This window comes from Humulus lupulus, chromosome 4 (assembly GCF_963169125.1).
Source record: "Humulus lupulus chromosome 4, drHumLupu1.1, whole genome shotgun sequence".
Classification (NCBI taxonomy): Eukaryota; Viridiplantae; Streptophyta; class Magnoliopsida; order Rosales; family Cannabaceae; genus Humulus; species Humulus lupulus.
In genome coordinates, this window is record NC_084796.1 from 208,326,084 (window position 1) to 208,347,698 (window position 21,615).

General features: G+C 35.4%; 5 protein-coding genes across 6 annotated transcripts; 3 read left to right on the forward strand and 2 right to left on the reverse strand.

The window, feature by feature from the left end:
• Positions 1-2,340: 2,340 nt before the first annotated feature.
• Positions 2,341-2,994, forward strand: LOC133832838 (uncharacterized). The gene has a single exon (XM_062263123.1). It carries the CDS (start codon positions 2,341-2,343, stop codon positions 2,992-2,994), a length of 654 nt encoding a protein of 217 aa, XP_062119107.1.
• Positions 2,995-5,097: 2,103 nt separating this feature from the next.
• Positions 5,098-6,112, reverse strand: LOC133832839 (uncharacterized). Its single transcript, XM_062263124.1, has 2 exons — positions 6,050-6,112; positions 5,098-5,856 (listed from the first exon to the last, which is right to left on the reverse strand). The coding sequence occupies exons 1-2, from the start codon at positions 6,110-6,112 to the stop codon at positions 5,098-5,100; spliced, it is 822 nt and encodes a 273-aa protein (XP_062119108.1).
• Positions 6,113-12,340: 6,228 nt separating this feature from the next.
• On the forward strand, positions 12,341-12,832 carry LOC133832841 (uncharacterized). Its single transcript, XM_062263125.1, has one exon. It carries the CDS (start codon positions 12,341-12,343, stop codon positions 12,830-12,832), a length of 492 nt encoding a protein of 163 aa, XP_062119109.1.
• A 1,069-nt stretch (positions 12,833-13,901) lies between these two features.
• On the forward strand, positions 13,902-16,522 carry LOC133831154 (uncharacterized). 2 transcript variants are annotated; one of them, XM_062261350.1, is made up of 5 exons: positions 13,902-14,270; positions 14,915-15,012; positions 15,297-15,395; positions 15,504-15,605; positions 16,219-16,522. In XM_062261350.1, the coding sequence occupies exons 1-5, from the start codon at positions 14,048-14,050 to the stop codon at positions 16,387-16,389; spliced, it is 693 nt and encodes a 230-aa protein (XP_062117334.1). In that variant the 5' UTR covers positions 13,902-14,047; the 3' UTR covers positions 16,390-16,522. The 2 variants fall into 2 exon arrangements, with proteins under 2 accessions (XP_062117334.1, XP_062117333.1); XM_062261349.1 differs by having other exon boundaries at positions 13,906-14,270; positions 15,294-15,395.
• A 2,550-nt stretch (positions 16,523-19,072) lies between these two features.
• LOC133831155 (transcription factor RAX2) lies at positions 19,073-21,344 on the reverse strand. The gene is made up of 3 exons (XM_062261351.1): positions 20,831-21,344; positions 20,526-20,655; positions 19,073-20,254 (listed from the first exon to the last, which is right to left on the reverse strand). Exons 1-3 carry the CDS (start codon positions 20,964-20,966, stop codon positions 19,501-19,503), a joined length of 1,020 nt encoding a protein of 339 aa, XP_062117335.1. The 5' UTR covers positions 20,967-21,344; the 3' UTR covers positions 19,073-19,500.
• Positions 21,345-21,615: the final 271 nt, after the last annotated feature.

Consider the following 21,615-nt stretch of genomic DNA (forward strand, 5'->3'; position numbering starts at 1 on the left):
TTCTTCGGATCTAGGATTATGTGGGAGTCATTCTAAAATCGATGGTACATCGATGGCATTTCGATGGTACATCGATGGAATGTCGATGCTGAGGCGAACATCTAATTTAGATGTTATTTTCGATGTAATATCGATGGTATATCGATGTTGAATCAATGCCATATATGTTGATTTGGTTCAGCATCGATATGGCATCGATGTGGCATTGATATACCATCAAAATGGAATCGCGTACAGATGGCAACCATCAGCATCGAAATGTCATCGATGTGGCATCGATGTTGAATTGCAATATAGATTTTCATAGGCATCGATTCTTCATCGATTACACTTTATTTTTATAATTTTCTTTTCTTTTCTTTTCTTTTTGTAAATTTGCAGGTTCCAGAGTTAATATAATTGTTTCTTACAACGGTGTTTGAGAATAGAAAGCAGAAAAATGGAATTTCAAAGCTGGTTTGAACACTATAATACATGTACCAATTGATGTTGGTTACATAGAATTATTGGAGAAGTTGTATTCAAAGCTGAAAGTGGATAGGTTATTGTTTGACTTAAAGTTGGAAGTGTCATTTACATGGAATGATTTTAGCGTAGATCCCATTGAAATCACAGATGATGAAGGAGTTAGTGCTCTTATTCTTGACAATTCGAAGTCCTTAAAACATCGGGTTCCTTTATGCGTTAGTTCGATTGCAAAGAAAATTGCTCTTATTGATCCATCTCCTAGAGCGAGTGTTAATATGGAATATCATAATCAATCATCCATAGCTGTTCCACAAACAGCTCCCGGGCCAAGTGTATGCATGGGAGGTCCTAGTCATAATGAAACTTTTTCCCCCAACAAATCTCCTGCATGATGATGGGTATGAGTATGAGCCTTATGTCAATGACGATCCAGTTGCCCATTTTGGTGATGATGATGAAAGAGTTGAGGGGTGCAATAGTTCTGATGATAACTCAGAGGATCGGTTGTCGATGCTACCTGTGGTTCAAGTAGATAATTTAAATGTACGACCCTTGCCAAGACGTCAAGAAAGCCAAGGATGGAGGACTGCTGGCTCAGAGAGCAGTCGTCCAACTACACAAGACGATAGAAATAGATGGAGTTCTCCAGCGTATACTGCTGAAGATATCCCATGCCCCACTTATGTTATCCATGCATTATCTAGAGTGAGTTATGGAGTAATAGAAGTTGGGAAGGTTTTTGAGAACAAGTTAGAGTTGAAGACGAAGGCACACTTGTATGCAATGAAGCAAAACTTCGAGTTTGTGGTGAAGAAGTCAGGTACTGAAGTTTGGTATATCACTTGCAAGGATCCTGATTGTGGGTGGAGATTGAGGGGGAAGAGAATTCCTAAATCTGATATGTTCGAGATAACTCATTTCACCAACAAACACACTTGCTCACTTGACCTCCGACATAAAGGTCATCACCAAGCTGCACCTTGGGTTATTGGTCATTGCATAAAGAAAAAATATCAGGCTGGATCGAATGCATACATGGCAAACAACATAAGAGAGGGCATTAAGAATGATTATGGCATTGAGTTTTCATATGGAAAAGCTTGGAGATGCCGAGAGAAGGCTCTTTCTTATGTCAGAGGGACACTGGAAGCATCCTACCAGAAGTTACCATCGTACCTGTTCATGCTTCAACAGAAAAATCTTGGGACGTTGACAGATTTTGTCACTGAGGAAGATCGATTCAAATATTACTTTTTCTCACTCGAAGTTAGTAGAAGAGGGTTTCGTATATGTCGTCCTGTGTTATGTGTGGACGACACTTTTTTAAAGACAAAATATGGTGGGCAGATGTTATGTGCAGTCGCGCTGGATGCAAATAACCATCTATATCCAGTTGCATATATCCAGTTGCATTTGGTATTATGGATAGTGAGAATCATGATTCTTGGAAGTATTTCATGTCAAAGCTAAAGGAAGCGATTGGGGAAGTTAAGGACCTGGCATTTGTATCTGACAAGCATGCAAGTATTACACATGCCTTGGAAACTATTTTCCCCGATGCCTATCACGGTGCTTGCTACCACCACATTAGTATGAATGTGGTTGCTAAATTCAAGACTGATCATTGTCATGTGTTGGTGTATAATGCGGCATATGCTTTTAGGAAATCCGAGTTCCACGCTAACTTCGAAAAAATCAAATCAAAAGACCCAGCCATTACTCAATACCTAGAAGGCATGGGTTTTGATAAGTGGTCCCGTGCTTACTTTCCTAGAAAATGTATGTCATTGTGAATTGTATTTTAATTTATGAAATCTTCTAAATGTACATTACTATTAAATGTTATTTTTCCTGGATAGTAGGTATAATATAATGACAAGCAATTATGCTGAAAGTTTCAACAATAAGACCCGGGACGCTAGAAGCTTTCCGATAACTACATTCGTCGAATTTATTTGCTTCACACTGCAGTCCTGGTTCTGTGATAGGAGAGAAACTAACGAGAAGACAACTACAACTCTTGCACCGACCTATGAGAAAAATTTGGTGGATATGGCTAAGAAAGCTCGATTCTTGTTCCCTTATGCAATAAGGAGGCATGAGTTCCATGTGTTAGATGGTGAGCTGAATGGTGAAGTCGGCCTCCTGAATAAGACATGCACATGTGGCGTGTTTCAGATTATTGGTATCCCATGTGCTCATGCACTATCTGGATCCCTTAAGCGAGGGGTGAACTTTTATTCGCTGTGTTCAGATTACTATAAAATTGAGACATGGAGGTCCTCTTACACAGAATCTATATATCCTACTGGTAACGAGGAAGAGTGGATTGTTCCACATGACATTATGACAATAAAAGTGAGAACACTTGTGCAGAAAAACCCGGTTGGTCGTCCAAAGAAGAAACAAGGTAGGCCTAAGACGAAACGCCATCCTTCCAATGGAGATAAATTGGTTGTACAACGCAAGTGCAGCACTTGTGGAGGTCTAGGCCATAATAGGGAAACTTGTAAAGTTCGTGTTTGAAATTTATGGCATCAATTTTAAACTTTTTATTGGGTACTAATGGTCTTTGTTAATCTTTTTATTTGTGTATTAATGGACTTTGTTACTCTTTTTATTTGTGTATTAATGGACTTTGTTAATCGAAATGATATTGTTTATATACATAACTAAGGAGAAATATATTATTGTGTGTCATCGAATAGCCATCGAAATGAAATTTTTTATATAAAAAACTAAGGAGAAATCGAAATAAATGTTCTAACATAAAGAAATCAAAATAAATGTTCTAACATCAAGGGTACACATTCTCATAAAAAATGTTGATGCATAATTTAGCCCTGAAGTACTGGATGTTGTCCTCGATGGCATATGATAAGGGAATGTCTCCAAGAATAAACTCCAAGTGTTTGATGGTGAATACGCCGCAATCTCTGCTGAAACCACGAAATCGCATTTGTGAGTGTATTGAAAATTAAAAGAGAACAGTGTTATGAAAATCTGAAGTTAGTACATCTAAATACCTGGTTCTAGACTGTGGGACAATATCAGTAGACATGCGCTGCCAATCAAAGTTTGGAACGATGATCTTCGGTCTAGCTATTTTCAACTTGGGGTATCCTTTAAACATACCAGAAGCGTTGAGTAAAGATGGAAGCATCCTAGTCCAAGGCTCGATCAACTCAGACAACTTATTATGGCTAAAGTTGGAATGATTTGAGTCAAATACAGTGATCATCCAATCAGTGAAATTTATTTTGCAAAGGACCCAATGCCGATTTTCCAAGCACCAGTGGAAGTAGACCTCGTTGCAATCACCCCAAGGCTTCTTGTATTTTTTAGCATCTCCTTTCACGAAATTAAGAATGTCCGAGTCCCATTGGTAAGTCCTGCTTTTGTTCTTGAATTCCTCATATCTAGCAGGAATATACTGTGCAAATGATGAATCAAGTATGGTGGCTTTCACGGGGTACGTCTTCGACAACTCAAAAAGACGTCTCCGTATAAGATAATTTGCAGCGTCCAGATGCTGCAAATAAATAGAGTATCGTTAAGGAAGAGTGGATTGTTAAAATGGGATAAATGTTCTAACAAATATAAGAGACTTGCAGTTTCTACCAACCATTCTTTTGCCACCTTCAACTTCAAGAACCAAACAGGGGTCCCATCACAACATTCCAACTTCCTCGGTCTGCTGTTGTCAATCTCATTGAGTACCCATCAGTTAAAAGTTGTCAAAATATCTTGATCCAACACCTTTAAAGGAAGGATCGTAACTGGGTCCTTGAACTTTGGTTTCTTGGCTGCTGGAGTATAGTCCCCGTACCTTACTGGTCTCTGTCTAGTGCACTTACCTGTAACGGGAGCAATTAGTATCTAATCTCTTTAAAACATGTAAAACTCATGGATTAGTCGTACCTAAGACAGTCTGCACTGGCTAAGAAGGTGTGGCTTCTCCAATAGGAGGCTCGTAACATGTGGGGAGAATGTCGTACTCTACATCCTCTGCTTGAGTAGGTGCAGGAGTATGTATACCACCTAGTGTTGCCAGCTTCTTTAATATGACTTCTTGATTTTTAAGGATGATACCTAGAGTGGCCTTATCCTCGTCCACTGCACTTGATAGTCTGGCCATCTCACCCAATACAACCTCATAAGCCCCAGGAGCAGGAGCAGAAGTAGGTTCTGCACTAGTATCTAGAGCAGTCTCTGTCGGGGCATCCTCCACAAATATGCCAGCCTCCATGGCTATCTCAGCCACCGCAGCAGCCTCTGCCTCAGGATCGTAAGGTTTTCCATCCTCTGGTGTAGGCTGGATCATATCCTGCAGCATCGCATACCTAGGAGCATCCCCCTCTGTCCTCTGACATATGGTATCGAAGAAATCTCGCTCATTTGGTCAAGGCCTTAGGATAGAATTGCATGACAACTGTAATGGAAAAAAATAGTCAAATTAGAAATGACATATTTAAATTTAATATAACTTACATGTCTTCTCGCAAGTACATCCTTCAAATGCAAATGCTTCAGCTGGCCTGTGCTCTCCCACTGTAGCATCCTAGGGAACTTAAATCCACAGAGCTTGGCGTATTCCTTCTGTAAATCAAGAATCGTCTTGTATGCCCATTATTGCAAGGCTGGTGAATACCCCTTGCAAGTGTACTTTGCCTCCACCTGAACACCCTTAGAAGACTCCACCTCAGTGATCTTCTTCGCCTTCTTACCTGGTATTGTAGCACCAATCACTTTCATATCTCTATTGAATTGTTTCACAGTTGTATTGAATGAAAGGGATCCCCATGGATACTTCTCAAAATAATCTAAATCCTCGACCATTGACAATGAAACTCGCCAAATAGCATTGTCGTTCTCAGCAGCCAATAGTATCCCCTCCACAAAGTAAACCAAATCGAGCTTGTACAAATCATCAGGTACATCGCACATACTAAAAGCTCGTTCCAACATACTAAACCTAATGTCTTTCTCGGGTTCCACACTAAAATATGTATCAACTAGGCGGGAGGAAGTAATGTGAGGTTGAATGTCAACAGCAAGTGGTGGACAGAAGCAGCTCAGGCTAGTGATAATGGAAAACTTGTGCACCCAAAACTTACATAAGTTTGGGACCATCAAGAAGTGCACCTCATCGCCACGCAGAGACTTGACCTTCTGCAAAAACAGTGTGTGCACCAATGCCTCAGAGAACAAAAAGGCAGGGGCTGTGAAGAATGGTCCAAAAACAGACTCATTCACCCTCCCCAATAATCCATGCTCCTCAAATCTTTTCTTCAATTTTGTTAACCTCCCAGAACCCCTACAAGTCATACGACTGACATAATGATTCTCTATAGGGATCTCAAGCGGTGGGATACGTTTGGGTGGCATCTGTAAAATATCCAAAAAAAAAAGAGGATTAGTTGAATTTACAAAAAATACTCAGTCTGTTGTTGTCATCAAAATACCATCGATGGAGCATCAAATAAACATATAAAAGCCATCGACGTCGCATTGACATATCATCTAATAAACATCAATGCATCACCATTAAATTAATGTGCTCTAACAACCATCGATATACCATCGAAATAGCATCGATGAAGCATCGAATAAACATATAAAGCCATCGACATCGCATCGACATAGCATCGAATAACAATCGATGCATGACCATCAAATTAATGTGCTCGAACAACCATCGATATACCATCGAAATAGCATCGATGGGGCATCAAATAAACATATAAAGCCATCGACATCGCATCGAATAACCATCGATGCATGACCATCAAATTAATGTGCTCGAACAACCATCGATATACCATCAAAATAGCATCGATGGGGCATCAAATAAACATATAAAGCCATCGACATCGCATCGAATAACCATCGATGCATGACCATCAAATTAATGTGCTCGAACAACCATCAATATGCCATCGACATCGCATCGAATAACCATCGATGCATCACCATCAAATTAATGTGCTCGAACAACCATCGATATACCATCGAAATAGCATCAATGGAGCATCGAATAAACATATAAAATCCATCGACATCGCATCGACATAGCATCGAAATTTCATCGACTTTTATACAAAAAAATGAAAACATGCAACCATCGAAATGACATCGATATACCCTCGATTACGCATCGATGGACTATCGCCTTCATTTACTGGTCCATCGAAATACTATCGATGGAGCATCAATTGCGCATCGATGAACAACTTTTCAATATTTTAAAAATCTGCTCATGCAGTGTATGTCATCGAATTACCATCGATGAAGCATCGAAATGGCATCGATGTGGAATCGAATGAACATCGACCCACAAAATTTTTGCAGAATTTAAACATAATCTTCCAAAATGATGCACATAGAACCAAACCCATTTTAAGCTACATTTTTGCGAAATAAAGATTAAAAATCAAACCCATTTCATCGATTTATACATTACAATTCAATTTTTTTTTTTAAAAAGAAACCACAACAACTGCCTTACCGTGGTCGGCGATGGAGAAGAAGGTGGCGACGGCGGCTGTGAGGAGAGAGAGAGAGCTTCACCTGAGAGAGATGATGAGAATGTGAGGGGTCTGCTCGGTTGAGAGAAAATACTGAGAGAGAAATGAGAGAATTTGGCAGGGAAGAGAGTGTTTAATGCTAGAGGTATTTTTGTCCAAAAAATTTAAAATGGCATATGTTTGGGAGAGTAGGTTATATTGGCATTTTAAAAAAATTAAGTATGTTATAGAACATGCCGTGTAAAATTTCCCTTTGAGTTTGAGTTGACTATTTTATTAATTTAATATTGGTTATTATACACGATGAACTTAATTTAAAATCGCTGATCTTAATCTAGGAAATTGTTTGAAGAATCATTATGGTGCTCCACCTTAACCCACGACATGTTTAAAAATAAAAGATTTACTTCTCACTTTTGTTTAGGAAATTTTAAATTCAAGTAAAATATAATAACTATAAAACTTTATTGACATCATGCGTAAGAATTAACTATATATATAAATATAAATTCACTCATATTAGAAGATTGTATCTATTTTTATTATTTTGTTTGTAGTGTTAGATGAATATATATATCTTTCGAAATTAAAATATGATTATATATTTATTATGCAATAAAAGGTAGATTAGATGATATGAAAATAAATTTAAAAATTGGTGTTTTTATCTTAGCGTTAAATTTTGAGTTAATTTAGGAGAATAAATATCAATAAAAAAAGATCAGATAAATTTGAATTAATTTAAAAGAATAGATATCAATAATAGATATAAATATCAAATTTTAAATTAAACATATAGATATATCATTTTATGGCTTGTTATACAGGTTACAACTGAAGGATATATTATTCAGATTCAATATAGCTAGTGATAATCAATGTTTGTTGTGTGCTAGTGGCAAGGAATCACGAGAACATGTTTTTTTTGCTTGTCACTTGAGCTCTACATGTCTGAGGCACATCAAGGTCTGGTTGGATTGGAATTCAGCAGCTTCTAACTTACCCAAGCTACTGCGGTGGATAGCAAAGTCACGAATTTGTAGATTCAGGAAGCAAGTGTTCATAGTGGCCTTGGCTGCATTGATATATCAGATTTGATGGGCCAGAAATAAAGATTTGTGGAATCATAGAGTTTATACAGTCACAGTTCTTATTCAAAAAATTCAAAGGAATGTAAATAATAGAATTAGAAGCCTTATGACTAACAAGATACAAATGATAGATAGAGAATAGTTTGAAAAGTTGTAATAGAATATTGACAGGCGTATTAAATTGGTGCTGTTAGTTTGTAAATTGAAAGTATAAGCAATACACAGATCTAATTTACCAAAAAAAAAACACAATTTTATGTTTAATATTTGAATGAATATGTAATTGAGTTTTCGAATCCTAATAGGATTAGAAATCTCGCTACAGTGCATATACTTTTCTATATATATATTTGACTCTAGATCTAGGCTTCAATTAATTGTCTCGAGTTTATAGTTTAGAACAAAAATAAGAATCAAAGAAAAATGTGGAGGATTGAAAACATTTCTAAATATGGCCAATCCTGGAGACGATTTAATGCACTCGTAGATGTATGTCATCAGCTTCTTATTGCTGATTTTGGTGATGATGCACCGTCAAATTCTAATTGCGAAGTTGAAGCAAAAGAAAACCTGAAAAGAAAGAGATCCACTGAAAGCGTCGCTGCAGGACCAAATCACCGTCACCTATAACTCATGCATTGAGTAGGATTATTAGTAATGCACATGGTATCACTGCTAATGCTGACCAAGAATCACTAGTCTTTATTCACCAAAAAATGCTATTTGAAGCAAATGTTAGCAAAGTCGACTTTCCATGCCAATAAGTCAAATAATCTTTGATAATTTTTTAAACGATCATAAGAAAAGCAAAGTTGAACGGAATGAAGGAATGAAAGTTTATATTATTGAGCCTAACTTGGATAAAACAAACCTCATACTTAAAAAGTGGCAATACGCAAAGAAGAATAAAGCTTCTTCTCCTATTTCTTATGTTTTTATCAAAAATTGGCTGGATGTTGTCAAAAGGAATGGACTAGAAAAATGTCATATTGTTCAAATATGGTTTTTTTAGAAATATTAACGGGAATCCCTGTTTTGCATTGGTAAACCTAAGCAAGGGCTCAACTTAGTAATTTTTTTCTTTCATGTTTTAGTGTTTTTAGTATAGACTAGAAAATATAATTAGCCGTTTTTCTTTATTATTATTATTATTAAAGTTGGAAGTTTTTTTAGATGGATATTAAGGTTGTAAGTTTGTAAGAGTGAATAGATTATTAAAGATTTATTCAGTTTATTGTATTATTTATTTATTTTATTAAATTATTAGGTTAACCTATAATATATAATATATAATATAGTGACGTACAAATTAGATGGAGTGTCCAATTTTAGAGATATCATTTAATTTTTAGTCACTTTTATTTATTTGAATCTACTAATTATACCCTTCAGTCATACCTGAGTTATATGTGTATATACAAAGATACTATGAAAAAGTGTCATTATAATAATAAGTAAAAATTAATTGAATTTGGAGCCTTCTTTGAAACGAAGGTGAAACATGAGAAGATTCAAGAAGATTTTGGGAATAATTGTCACAATTGGGACTACTTTTCTAGTTCCATTATCTCTGGAAGGATATTGATTATATGGCAAGCTAAGTTTGTGCAGGTTGATGTTTTATTTTAGGACCCCCAACTTGTCCATTGTAGAGTCAAAGTCAGTGGGCAAAAGGATATGTTCCTTGCTACGGTAGTGTATGGTAGCAATTCTATGGTTGACAGGAAATCTCTTTGGGATAATCTTGCTAACATTGGGCATCCGAACTGTCCTTGGATCATTTTCGGGGACTTCAATGCAATGTTTAGCTTTCAAGATAGGAATGGAGGGCGTCCGATTTTAGCTAAAGACATTGTTGATGCTCAAGTTGGCTGGCTTTAGGCCAAGTGGAAGGATTTCATTGCTCTGGTGCGCATTTTACGTGGTCCAATAAGCAAGATTTGGGCGACCGGATATTTTCTAAACTTGATAGGGTGTTTACTAATGATGCTTGGCTGGAATTTTTTCCTAAGACAGAAGCTTGTTTCAAATGGGATTATGTCTCTGATCACAGTTTTTGTATTATCAAAAACCAGGAGATAAACAAAGTTGGAAACAAGCCTTTTCGTTTCTGCAATCACTGGCTCCATTACAGTAGTTTTAAAGAGGTAGTCTTGGGAAGCTGGTATTCTATGTCTGGTCCGGTAGGGAGTCTGAATCAGCTTGTTAAGAAACTGCTGAGATTGAAGCATGAGCTAAAACGTTTTAACAGAGAAGAGGTTGGCAATGTTGTGTTGGATTACAAGCTTGCCAAGGAGGAGCTTAGTTTGGTTTAGGAGGCTTTAGCAAAAAATCCATCTGATATTGCTGTGCAGGTAGCCGTTAGCCAAGTTCAGCAGAGTTTCTTTATCAAGTAGAAGAGATATTCTTGTTTTCTTAAGCAACAGAGTAAGGTTAACTGGGTGGTCTTTAGTGATGAGAATTCTAAGTATTTTCATGTTGTTATGAGAAAAAGAAGGCTTGAAAATAGAATTACATCTTTTATTTCTGGTGGAAAAACTGAAGATGACTATGGGAAAGTGGTCAATCATTTTTTGTCCCATTTTGAGCAATTTATGGGGAGGAGGAGCTCGGCTACCATGGAGATGGATCTTGAATGTATGAACCAGGGTAATAGCCTTTCAGTGGAGCAACAAGTGAGATTAATAAGACCTTTCAGTAAGAGAGATGTTAAAAAGGCTATGTTTAGCATTCATTCATCTAAAAGTCCTGGTATGGACGGCTTTGGTTCAGGTTTTTTCAAGGGTCTTTGGGGTGTCATTGGAGATGAAATATCTATTGCTGTCTTAGGCTTTTTCAAGGATGGTTTCTTGCCTAAATCATTGAATGAAACGGTGATCTCACTCATTCCTAAGGTAGCTGACCCTAAATCAGCTAATGATTACAGGCCTATTGCTTGCTGTAATACCCTTTATAAGTGTATTTCAAAGTTGCTTTGTACTAGGATTTCGGAGGTGCTTCCTTTTCTAGTTCATAGCAACCAAGGGGCCTTTATTAAGAATAGGAACCTTGCTCATAATATCATGATTTTCCAGGACCTTCTTAAAGGGTATACTAGGAAGAATATTTCAGCTCGCTGTATTATGAAGATTGATCTCAGTAAGGCCTATGATACCGTTGACTGGCTATTTGTGGAGAAGTTGCTTAAGAGCCTCTGTTTCCCTTCTAGATTCATTAAGTGGATCATGATTTGTCTTAAAGGTACGAGTTACAACCTCCTTATGAATGGTAGGATTCAGGGGTCGTTTAAAGGGGAAAAAGGTCTACGTCAAGGTGACCCTATTTCGCCTCTGTTATTTGTGCTAATTATGGAGTACTTAACTAGACTCTTGGCTCTCAATGCTGGTAAAAAAGGTTTCGGTTTCCACCCTTTGTGCAAGCAGCTTCGCTTAACTAACCTTTGCTTTGCAGATGATTTGATCATTTTTTGCAAAGGTAACTTCAACTCGGTGAGTTTCATTCATGATGCCTTTAAGAGATTCTGCGATTCTTCTGGTCTCTCAGCGAACAAAGCTAAATCTAATATTTTCTTTGGAGGCGTTAAAGAAGAAACTAAATTTAAGATTCTTGAGCTTATGCAAATGGATGTCGGTACTTTTCCTCTGAAGTACTTAGGTGTTCATCTTAGGCCTACTAAATGGAAAGCAGCTGATTGTGGGGTGATTTTGGACAAACTTCACAAGAATCTTAACTGTTGGGCGAGTAGGAACCTTTCCTTTGCAGGGCGGGCTCAGCTTATTCATTCAGTGCTGCTTGGTATTCGGAACTTCTGGATGAGCATATTCATTTTGCCTTACAAAATTACAGCTGCTATTGATAAATGTTGTCGTGATTTCCTTTGGGGTTCTAGAGCGAACAGGAGTAAGTTTCATCTCCCGTCTTGGGAGAAGGTGTGTCTTCCGAAAAATTTGGGTGGAATTGGCATTCGTGAAGGCAAGAAGTGGAATGTTGCTGTGATGGCTAAGTACATTTGGGCCTCTTCTAGTAAGCAAGATTGTCTTTGGGTTAAATGGATTAATTCCATCTATCTTAAAAATCATACTATATGGAGTGTCCCTTGTAAGCAAGATATGAGTTGGTACTTCAAGAAGCTGCTCAAAGTTAGACAGTCTACTGACATTCATTCATTGCAGCTTGCTGAAAAGGGAGGGAAATTTAGGAGTTAAGAAGTTTTATTTGTCCATGATTTCTGTTCAAAGAGTTATATATGCAGAGATGGTTTGGAACAAACTCATTATGGCCAAGCATAGATTTATCTATTGGCAGTTTTTTAACTCTCAGTTTCTGACCAGAGATCACTTGAGCCGATTCATCTCCATCATATCCTCCCTTTGCCCAGTTTGTGACCTGGCTTTAGAATCACATAGTCACCTCTTCTTGGACTGTCTCTTTTCCCGAAGGCTGTTTGGGGAAATTAGCAGCTGGCTTGGGATCTTTAAGTGGCCGTCTTCTCAGGTGGAGCTCCAGGAATGGTGCTTTTCGGCTACAAGAGACTTGAAGCACCAGATTCTCAATGTTTTTTATGCAGCTGCTTTGTACTTCATTTGGAAAAACAGAAACAATTGCATTTTTGAATTAGCTTGTTATAACATCAGTAGTGTTAGCTCTGAAATTAGGAAAGTTGTTAAATGTAGAATATTGGGTTTGGGTCTTCATAGAGTTAGCAAAATGGACAGTTATTTGATCAATATTGTAGAGGGCTGGTAGCTGCTGCTCCTTGAGCTCAGTGGCTATTTCGTTAGCTGCTGTGCTCTTTGATTCAGCAGCTTTTCTCTGTACTGTTTTGTATCTGTTGGTTTTGAATAAAGATTTCTTCTTTTGTTCAAAAAATAAAATAAATAAAATTAATTGAATTTATTTAATAGCTAATTTTAATTAACTAATTTTAAAATTTGGTACTTAAGTCCCTACAGTGACAAGAGAATAATAACTGGTAAACTAGGCTAATTTTGACCCAACATAACAATCGAGCCTGGACAAAGGCTTTGACTTGGGCCATATGAACTGATTCATCATACTTCATTAATGGATGATGGTAGTTTATTATGGTGTTAAAAGCTTAAACTGTATAGTTAATATCATCCATTTTATTTTATTTCGGAGGAAAAAGTATTCATTCGTCCATATTAAGAGTGGGGTCCTCATAAGAAGGACCAGATTGAGCAATAAATGACGATTAAATCAACCTAACAACAACAAGCATAAACTTCAATCGTATGAAAATTCAACCCATAATTTATTTAATTTTTTTTTTAGTTGTCAAAGAATTAAAAGAAAAAGCTCTTCTTATTTCAACAAAAAAAAAAAGCTCTTCTCAATCTTGACCATTGGATCAAATTCCAAATATAGTTTTATAAATAAAATTTAAGAAACATTATTTACACCCCATGAATATATATATGGGCACCTCATTAATTAAAAAAAAATCAATTTTAAAACTTTATCTCATTATTTTTTATGATATTCTTTATTTTTTTGTTAATTTCAATAATTTTATTTTCATAATTTTTTTAGAAAAAAAAAATAATTACTTTAACAAGTTTTTATATTTTTTAGAATATGAAAAAAAATTTGAAAAATGTGAGCATTAGTTGAAAAAAAATAATTATACATTTTCTTTTAATAAAAATGGGATGGGTGTAATATAATATGGATTTTTACAAGGTACATACTCTAAAAACGAAATCCAGATTAAGTAAATTAATTTACACCCGATATAAAAAAAAACAATAAAAACAAGAGTATCCAATATAATACACCAAAAATTAAAATGGTAAAAATCCACGTGGTCATCCTCCTCCACATGTGGCTTCTGACTCTTCTCATTTCCCTTTCCCTCTCACTCCGGCTCCGTTCTCTCTCTCTCTGCTCTCATCACAATCTCTCTCTCTCTCTCTCTCTCTCTCTTCGTCTTCTTCTTCAATGGCGGAAGCTTCAGCCATCTCTTGGGTCCAAGGACCGATCTCTCTCTTCTCCAAAGAGTTTTCTCCGTCGTTCTTTTCCTCTTCTCCTCCACGTTCTTCGTTTCCTCGCCGGCCAACCTCTCGATTTCTCCGGTTCTCCGCCAAAGGTTCCTCCTCCGATTCCTCCAACTTTTTCTACGATGACTCTTCCGGCTTGTTCCCTTGGACCGATGGCGACTCCGGTAACTCCTCTTTTACATGTTTTTTTCCTTCCAGCAAGTTCTTAATTGATTCGCGTGATTGTTGTTTAGATCACAAATTGGTAACAGAGTGTAGTTTGATCAAAATTGGGTAGTTATATTGTTATTTGAGAGGAGATTAATGTAACGGTATTGTGTCAAATAAATATAAAAATATATAATATTATAAAAATAAATATTTTTATTGAAATTATTTAGTTATTACAATATTACTTATTGCCTGTTATAATTGACAACTGCCAAGTCCTTGAATTGTGATACCGAAACAGACTCATCAATTTGTGTTGTCAGATTGAAATTGAGGTCAATTGCATTAAAGGGTATGAGGGTATCATCATCTTCTGTTATATAATTAGCGTTTTAATTGAAAATGCCGTCTTGAATTATAGTTTAACGATGCACAAGAACATAAAATTGTGCTATTTCTTTTTTTGTTTGGTGGGAATCTATAAGTAATTATGAAGCTTGTGTGATTCTATGGCATGAATTTAAAGCATAACTTTGTACTGGTGGGTTGCCGTATGAGTTTTCTGTTGATTTACATATGAAATGAGGATATATTCCGTGGTTTTTTTGATAATTTTGTTTTGAACAAATTGATTACATAAATTTGAATGATTTCCCAGAAATTCAATGGTTTCCTGGTGGGAAAGTCACATTTTTCACCACTGATGGACTCATTCAGATTGGAGGCTCCATGGTCCCTAGACGCGTCCCTTCAGATGTATGCCATCTTTATCTTTCTTAGAACCTGTAATTTTGGATTCTTTGTTTTGACTTTTGCTATGGGATTTTCTTGTCTGGCAATTGTAAAAGAATCTTGCTTTGCGTAGTCAAATGTTTTTGGTATTTATAAGAACAACAGTACCTTTTGATTAGTTAAGAGGACATAATGGCATGGGAGATATAATCCGCTATGCCTAATTTCTTTTACTTGTTCGTGGTCATGGTTGTTGTTCTTTTTTTTTTGATATCTCAATATTAATTCCGGAGTGTACTTGACAGAAGAGATCAAAGACAAGGCTTCAACGCTTTCAAGAGAGTGATTACATGGATCCAAAGCAAGAACTTTGTTTAGGAGCGCTCTTTGATATTGCCGCTACAAATGTAAGCAACCTTCACCCGATTACATTATTCAGCTTTCTAATAAGTTAAGCATTCTGTTTATGATATTATGTATGTTGATTACTCGAAGAGTCAAATATATCAATCTAGGGACTTGATACGGGGAGAAGACTCTGTATCTTTGGATTTTGCCGTTCCATAGAGATGCTGAGTGATGTTGTGGAAGACACTGTTTTGGAGCATGGTGGAGAGGTATGTTGCTTCATTTGCAAAATATACTTTTTTGAAAGTAAAGAATGACTTTTAGTGAGACGTAGATGTTTTTTTTAAAACTCTTTGCAAAGTATTCTTTACAGCCACGCTTAACATCAACATCTATTTCCACAAGCAAAAAAGTTATTTAGCAAAAAACTTTAGAGAACAAACCTTCTACTAAAAGTTACTTTGAAAATGTCTATTTCCCAAGTTTCTTCTGATTTTTATACATGTTTTAAATAAAAATTTATTGACATTATTTTGGCATTGTAAATTTAATAAAGCAGTCACGATACAATTAGCCCCCCTGGCTCTATACCTTTATTGTAGCTATAGAAAATACCATCTTTACTGTGTTTCAGGTTCAATATCTATAAGTGAATGAAACCAGCCTTTTATGGCCTATACAAACCTGGTTCTGGCATATCCATGTAAAATGGATAATTAGAAAGACAAGTCCAGATCTGGAAAGATTAATCTAATTTCATCGATTAAATATTCTAACAGGAGGTTCTTAACTAGTTTATATACACCCAATGAACAAATAACAAGGCACATGTTTGTATCATCAGGTTAAGATCTTAAAATCTTTTCCTTTACAAATTTTCAGGTTGTTTCTGCAGAGAAAGCTATCAATGGCGGTTTGCATGAGAAGCTAACAATGACTGTTGCAGTGCCATTGCTTTGGGGGGTTCCTCCTGCTTCTGAAACACTTCACCTCGCTGTTCAGAGTGGAGGAGGGATTGTAGACAAGGTCTATTGGCAATGGGATTTCTTGTAATGATATATATATATATATATAATATCATATTATGCTAACCATTATTTGTGAATGTTGTACATAAATCGTTACTTTCTTCTGTACAAACCCTAATACATATTCTCCCATGTATAAAACCCAATTGTTGTATTTATGATTCAATGAGCCATTTAAAAAAATGCAATCATAGACTCCACTTGCCACCTGTATGGCTTGGAACTACTGAAGTCTCTTACTTTGATTTTGAAGTAACTACCATTAAAGGGAGTGAAGTCAGAAAGCAACTACTCTTAGTGCTAGTTTCTTTAATTGTTAATGTACTGCAAATCCTGGAAGAGACAAAACCTAAAAAATAAAAGTGAAAAAAGAAGCACTGCAAGTTCTGTGCATATGGAAGTTTATAACTAGCACAAGCTTTTTACTTAAAAGTCAGGTCTTTGATTAAGACGTAGAACTACTAAAACTGATAAATCAGCCATCTTAAGGGAAAATCTTGATATTGTAGTTTTAAATTTTCTTTTTCGTTTTCTTTTAGGAGTGAGATTTCTTTTAGCTGTTGGAAAAAGGCAGGACGATGTTGATATATTGTCTTCTAAAAAAATGTTATAAAACGGGAGGAGTGGGATTTGATGTAAGCCAGCCTTTTATATCTAATAATACGTCTTTTTAAGAATATGAACACACAACATTATCTTAGATTATTAATGATACAACTAAAAGAAGATCTTACTTTAATTAATGCTCTATACACTTTGATAGAGATTCATTTCTAACTTTTCCCCAAACCAGGAAACCATCCATAGATTTGAATTTGAGGAATTTGAATTTGAGACCTATCTTTGAGACATGTAAGTAACATAGGCAAATATTATTATTATTATTTTAAAAATTCTCTTAAGACTATTAGGGAAAATCCAACCCATCGGTATTACCTCATTTTGATGTGAAATTCAGATCATTTTTATTCTAATGGGACGACAAAGAATGCGGCATTTTAGTGGAGTGCTGCCAGAGATTTTTTTTTCTTTCTAATTTTTATATTAATATTTTATAAATTTATATATACTATTTGTAGTATAATATCCTATTTCAATAATAAAATAATATAGTAATAAAGAATATATTTTTTAGTGTAATTTTTAGTGTTGTAACTTTTAGTATTATGGGTGGAATTGAAAAAAATATGGGCTAAAATTACATGATTATGATGTAGGTTCAAAACCAAAACACATTTTATTGTTGGAGTTGGCCTTAGCCTAGACTTTCCTGCCATAGAAAGAACCTTCCTACTACATAAATGGTCTGTCCAGCCAAACCACACTAAGACAATAAAAAAACAAAATTGCTTTTTAGTTTTTGTGGGACTGCCATTTTGGTGGTAAGTATTCTTAGCTTGTTGTGAGTGACAGTAACCATTTCCTTCCATGGTGATGATGAAGGAATCAGAGAATAGAGTTTCCTCATTAAGAAGTTGATAGTATCAGTTATTTATATTATTGGGAAAAGAAATTAAAGCACTGTTAATATCTTGGTTTATTGTCCCCACAAGAAAGCACAAGAGATGAATGAATATTAATTAAATTTGTAGACTTGATCAAAACCAGCTTGTTTAAAGAGCTAATAAAAGTCACAAACTATGATGTCCCATTTAAGCAAACACCCCAAATTTGATTTGATCATGAATTGTTCATCTTTCTTTACATACTAATTAATTAAAAAAAATTGCTGTGTGTGGAAATTATGAGCCAAAAGAGAGGTTCTTGGAAATTTCAGGGGCCAGTAGGAGCTACCTTTTGACAATTTTATCACTCCACCAGAAAAGACATTCCTAGAAAAACTTTCCTCATAGCTGATAATAACTTTAAAGACATTTGTACTTTTTTTTTTCAATATGAACTATAAAATGCCTTTAGCTGGCAAAGCTCAAATAGTCTTGTCTACTTGGAGAAGCAAACAAAATTGGTGAAGAGGTCAATGCATTTATCTTTAACCATTGTTTAATATTTATGCTTTTCCTCATGAAAAAAATAAAGGAAGAAACTTTTTCTCTTTTTTTTTTTTTGCTTAAACTAATGACACACACTCAAGGCATCATTATCCTTCGATCATGTAATTTTGGAGCCCTATGGTATGGACTGCTTCCCTATGAGGATTCTTTATCACACCCATTATAAATGCCTTCAATCTTGCTTTTCATAATATCTATTTCCCAAGTTGGGATTTGTTAATAAATTTACGTTTTTTCATAATCAAGTACTCTGTCCCTCCCTCCACACCGCACAAGTCTTAATCAAAATTTTGTCAATTATTGAGACTTGGCTCACATGTTATTATACTGATCAATCAAACATTAAAATAATAATACTCAAGGATAACATGCAGCCTAATTTTTATTGAAGATTTCTTTGTTCATGTTATTTCAAATACATGTCCTTATCATACTTAAATGTATTCAATGGTCATGTTTTGTTTTCTTCTACTCCAAATTTGATTCATCATGAGACTTTAAGATCATATACAATATGAAATATGCAACTTGCCTAATAAAGCTGAGATAAGGATTAAAATAACTCATCTACAAACAAGCATTTTCACAAAATCTAAGGCTTTCACATTAAGCATTGAGGATTAATTAGATTCTTTTTGAAACAAAAAAGAACTTTGTAATAGTAATAGAAGAAGAAGAAGAAGAAGAAAATCATAATAGTTAGGCAAATAATACATTGATAATTATGCACACTTGGGTTTTAAATTCCAAGCTTTTGTTCTTATAAAATGTAAAATGATCTAAAATAGAAAAAGATGATGGGATATATTCTGACTACCATGAAATTTATGTCTGAATGAGTGAGGGGGCAGTTAACTGTACTCAAAACAACATCATTTCCCAAAAAGAAATGCACAGAGAGGAAACTTTTTACCATGTACAGTCCAAACAAAAATTAAAAAAACAAAAGTGTTTTCTCATCAGAATGTATATCATGTCCAAACCTACTACCCCTACCACCTCCCCCACCCCAAAAATTAAAAAAAAAACCACCAAGTCCAAGTCTGATATCTTTTAACCATATCCCCTCCTTCCCTTGCCACTCTTCTCCAAATCTTTTTGATTGATTTTACCCACAGTCAGCATCAGTAGTAGTACAAGACCCTTTCCTCTGTTGTCTTGTTTTCATCAAATATAAAGTTGCTGCAACTGCTGGTATTATTATTAGCAGTAGTCATATTATTAGTATTACTACTACTACTACTAATCAACTGCTTAATCTCTTCAAGGCCAAAATACTCTAGTGGAGCCTGCTCTGAAGAACCCCACACACCATTTCCATTAACATGAGTTATGGTGTTGTTGTTATCCCCATTTGAGAGCATCATCGCTTCCTGATTCTCTTGTTTTACCCCATTATTATTATTATGGTAAAAATTGTTGGTCTGCAAAAAAGCCTGTTCATTATTGTTGCAGCTTCCATCTGAAGAGCTGCAACTGGCTTCACCACCACCATTACTAAACATAAGTCGTTGAAAACTTTCTCTGTTGACTTGGTAATGTGGTGGCATTTGACCAAGGTAACTCTCTTGGTTAAGAATAGTAGTTGAAGAGAATGATGTGATGGGTTGTTCAAATCCAGTGGTGGTGGTGGTGGTGAAAGACCCTGCTTGGCCACAGATTAGTGATGATGGTGATGATGAGGATGATGATGAAGATGGTGATGATGAATGTTGAAGAAGAGATGAGATAGTGGAAGGTTGATGAGGGTTTCTAAGTAGTAGTCCTTGTGTTGCTGGATTAATTATGCTCATCAGCTTCTTCTTCAGCTTTGTGTTCCAGTAGTTCTTTATATCATTGTCAGTTCTGCCTGGCAACTGAGCTGCTATTATTGACCATCTGTAACAACAGATGGTGTATATATAGAAGAGATTAATAACTTCTATCTTTTAAAAAAATATACAATAAATATATTGATATATTTAAACTTAACAAAATCATGAGGAACACAAGTGGGATATTCTTCAAAGTTGAAGTTTCTTTGAAAAGGAAGAGACTTTTTTTTGTTCTTCGTAGTAGATTTTGAAAAGTAAAAAAGAAAACCCAGATGAGATGAGTGGTAAAGGAAAAACAAAAGAGAAGGTCAGCAAAGTGATGAAATATGAAGTACCTGCTTCCAATGTTGGCAAAGAGGTTAATGATAATACTATCTTCCTCTTCAGAGAATTCTCCATGTTTAATGTTGGGTCTAAGATAGTTAAGCCATCTCAGTCTGCAACTCTTCCCACATCTTCTCAGACCTGAAAATAATTAATACACACACAAACAAAACAACAAACACTTATCAGTCTCTAAATATCTCTTTAACAAAACCAAACATGTAAAAAGAAAAGACATCATCATCAGCTTTATTTTTTCAGAAACAAGAGAACATATATATGATTATAAAAAGAAAAGGCAAACAAATAAACATACCAACTTTCTGTGGGAGAGCAATCCAATTGCCACCAGTCCCATACTTGTCTATGTACTCTTTAAGCTTAGCATCTTCCTCAGGTGACCATGGACCTTTCTTCACATTAGCCTTGTCACAACAAGGAGCTCTCCCCATATCTTTCCCTTTTGAATTTTTTCCAAGCTAATAATAATAAGTAAGATGATGAATAAGGAAGGAGCTTAATTACTATATTTTTCTTTTTGTCCAAAAACAAGAGTTGGGTTTTGGAGAGTAATACAAGAGGGAGAGAGATGATATGATTCTGAGGAGATTGTATTTATGGAGATATATAGAGAGAGAAGCATAAGTCAAAGGACAGACTCTTAATTTCAATCATCATTTCTAACCCTTTCTTTTTTTGATTATTATTATCATTAGAGATGAGAGAACTTTCCATCATAAACAAATCCAAACAGGACACTATTGGACCCTCTCCAACTCCAAGCAAGGATGTTACTCTCTCTCTCCTCTCTCTCTCTCTCTCTCTCTCTCTCTTGCAGACACAAAAGAATCCAAAGTCTGCTCAAAGTAATAATAATTATGATGAAATAATAAAATACTATGTAAATATATATATATATATTTAAATAATTGATTGTATATGTTCTCTATTATTTTCCATGCTAGTAGCTATCGACATGCCAAGTCATGTATGTAGCTTATATCATTATATATAATAAAGATGTATTTCAATAATTATACGGTGACTCATCTTATATTATACGTGTATAAAAATATTCATTTGTATACGTGACAAAATCAT

Excerpts from the sequence above, each read along its gene's own strand:
- LOC133832838 (XM_062263123.1), top strand. The coding sequence starts at position 2,341 with ATGACAAGCAATTATGCTGAAAGTTTCAACAATAAGACCCGGGACGCT.
- LOC133832839 (XM_062263124.1), bottom strand. The coding sequence starts at position 6,112 with ATGTCGATGCGATGTCGATGGCTTTATATGTTTATTCGATGCTTCATC. Across the intron at positions 5,857-6,049 it reads TCATCGATGCTATTTCGATG|ATGCCACCCAAACGTATCCC; the intron begins GTATATCGATGG and ends GATATTTTACAG.
- LOC133832841 (XM_062263125.1), top strand. The coding sequence starts at position 12,341 with ATGGTTTGGAACAAACTCATTATGGCCAAGCATAGATTTATCTATTGG.
- LOC133831154 (XM_062261349.1), top strand. The coding sequence starts at position 14,048 with ATGGCGGAAGCTTCAGCCATCTCTTGGGTCCAAGGACCGATCTCTCTC. Across the intron at positions 14,271-14,914 it reads TTGGACCGATGGCGACTCCG|AAATTCAATGGTTTCCTGGT; the intron begins GTAACTCCTCTT and ends ATGATTTCCCAG. Across the intron at positions 15,013-15,293 it reads CTAGACGCGTCCCTTCAGAT|AAGAGATCAAAGACAAGGCT; the intron begins GTATGCCATCTT and ends TGTACTTGACAG.
- LOC133831155 (XM_062261351.1), bottom strand. The coding sequence starts at position 20,966 with ATGGGGAGAGCTCCTTGTTGTGACAAGGCTAATGTGAAGAAAGGTCCA. Across the intron at positions 20,656-20,830 it reads TGCTCTCCCACAGAAAGTTG|GTCTGAGAAGATGTGGGAAG; the intron begins GTATGTTTATTT and ends AATTATTTTCAG. Across the intron at positions 20,255-20,525 it reads TTTGCCAACATTGGAAGCAG|ATGGTCAATAATAGCAGCTC; the intron begins GTACTTCATATT and ends CTGTTGTTACAG.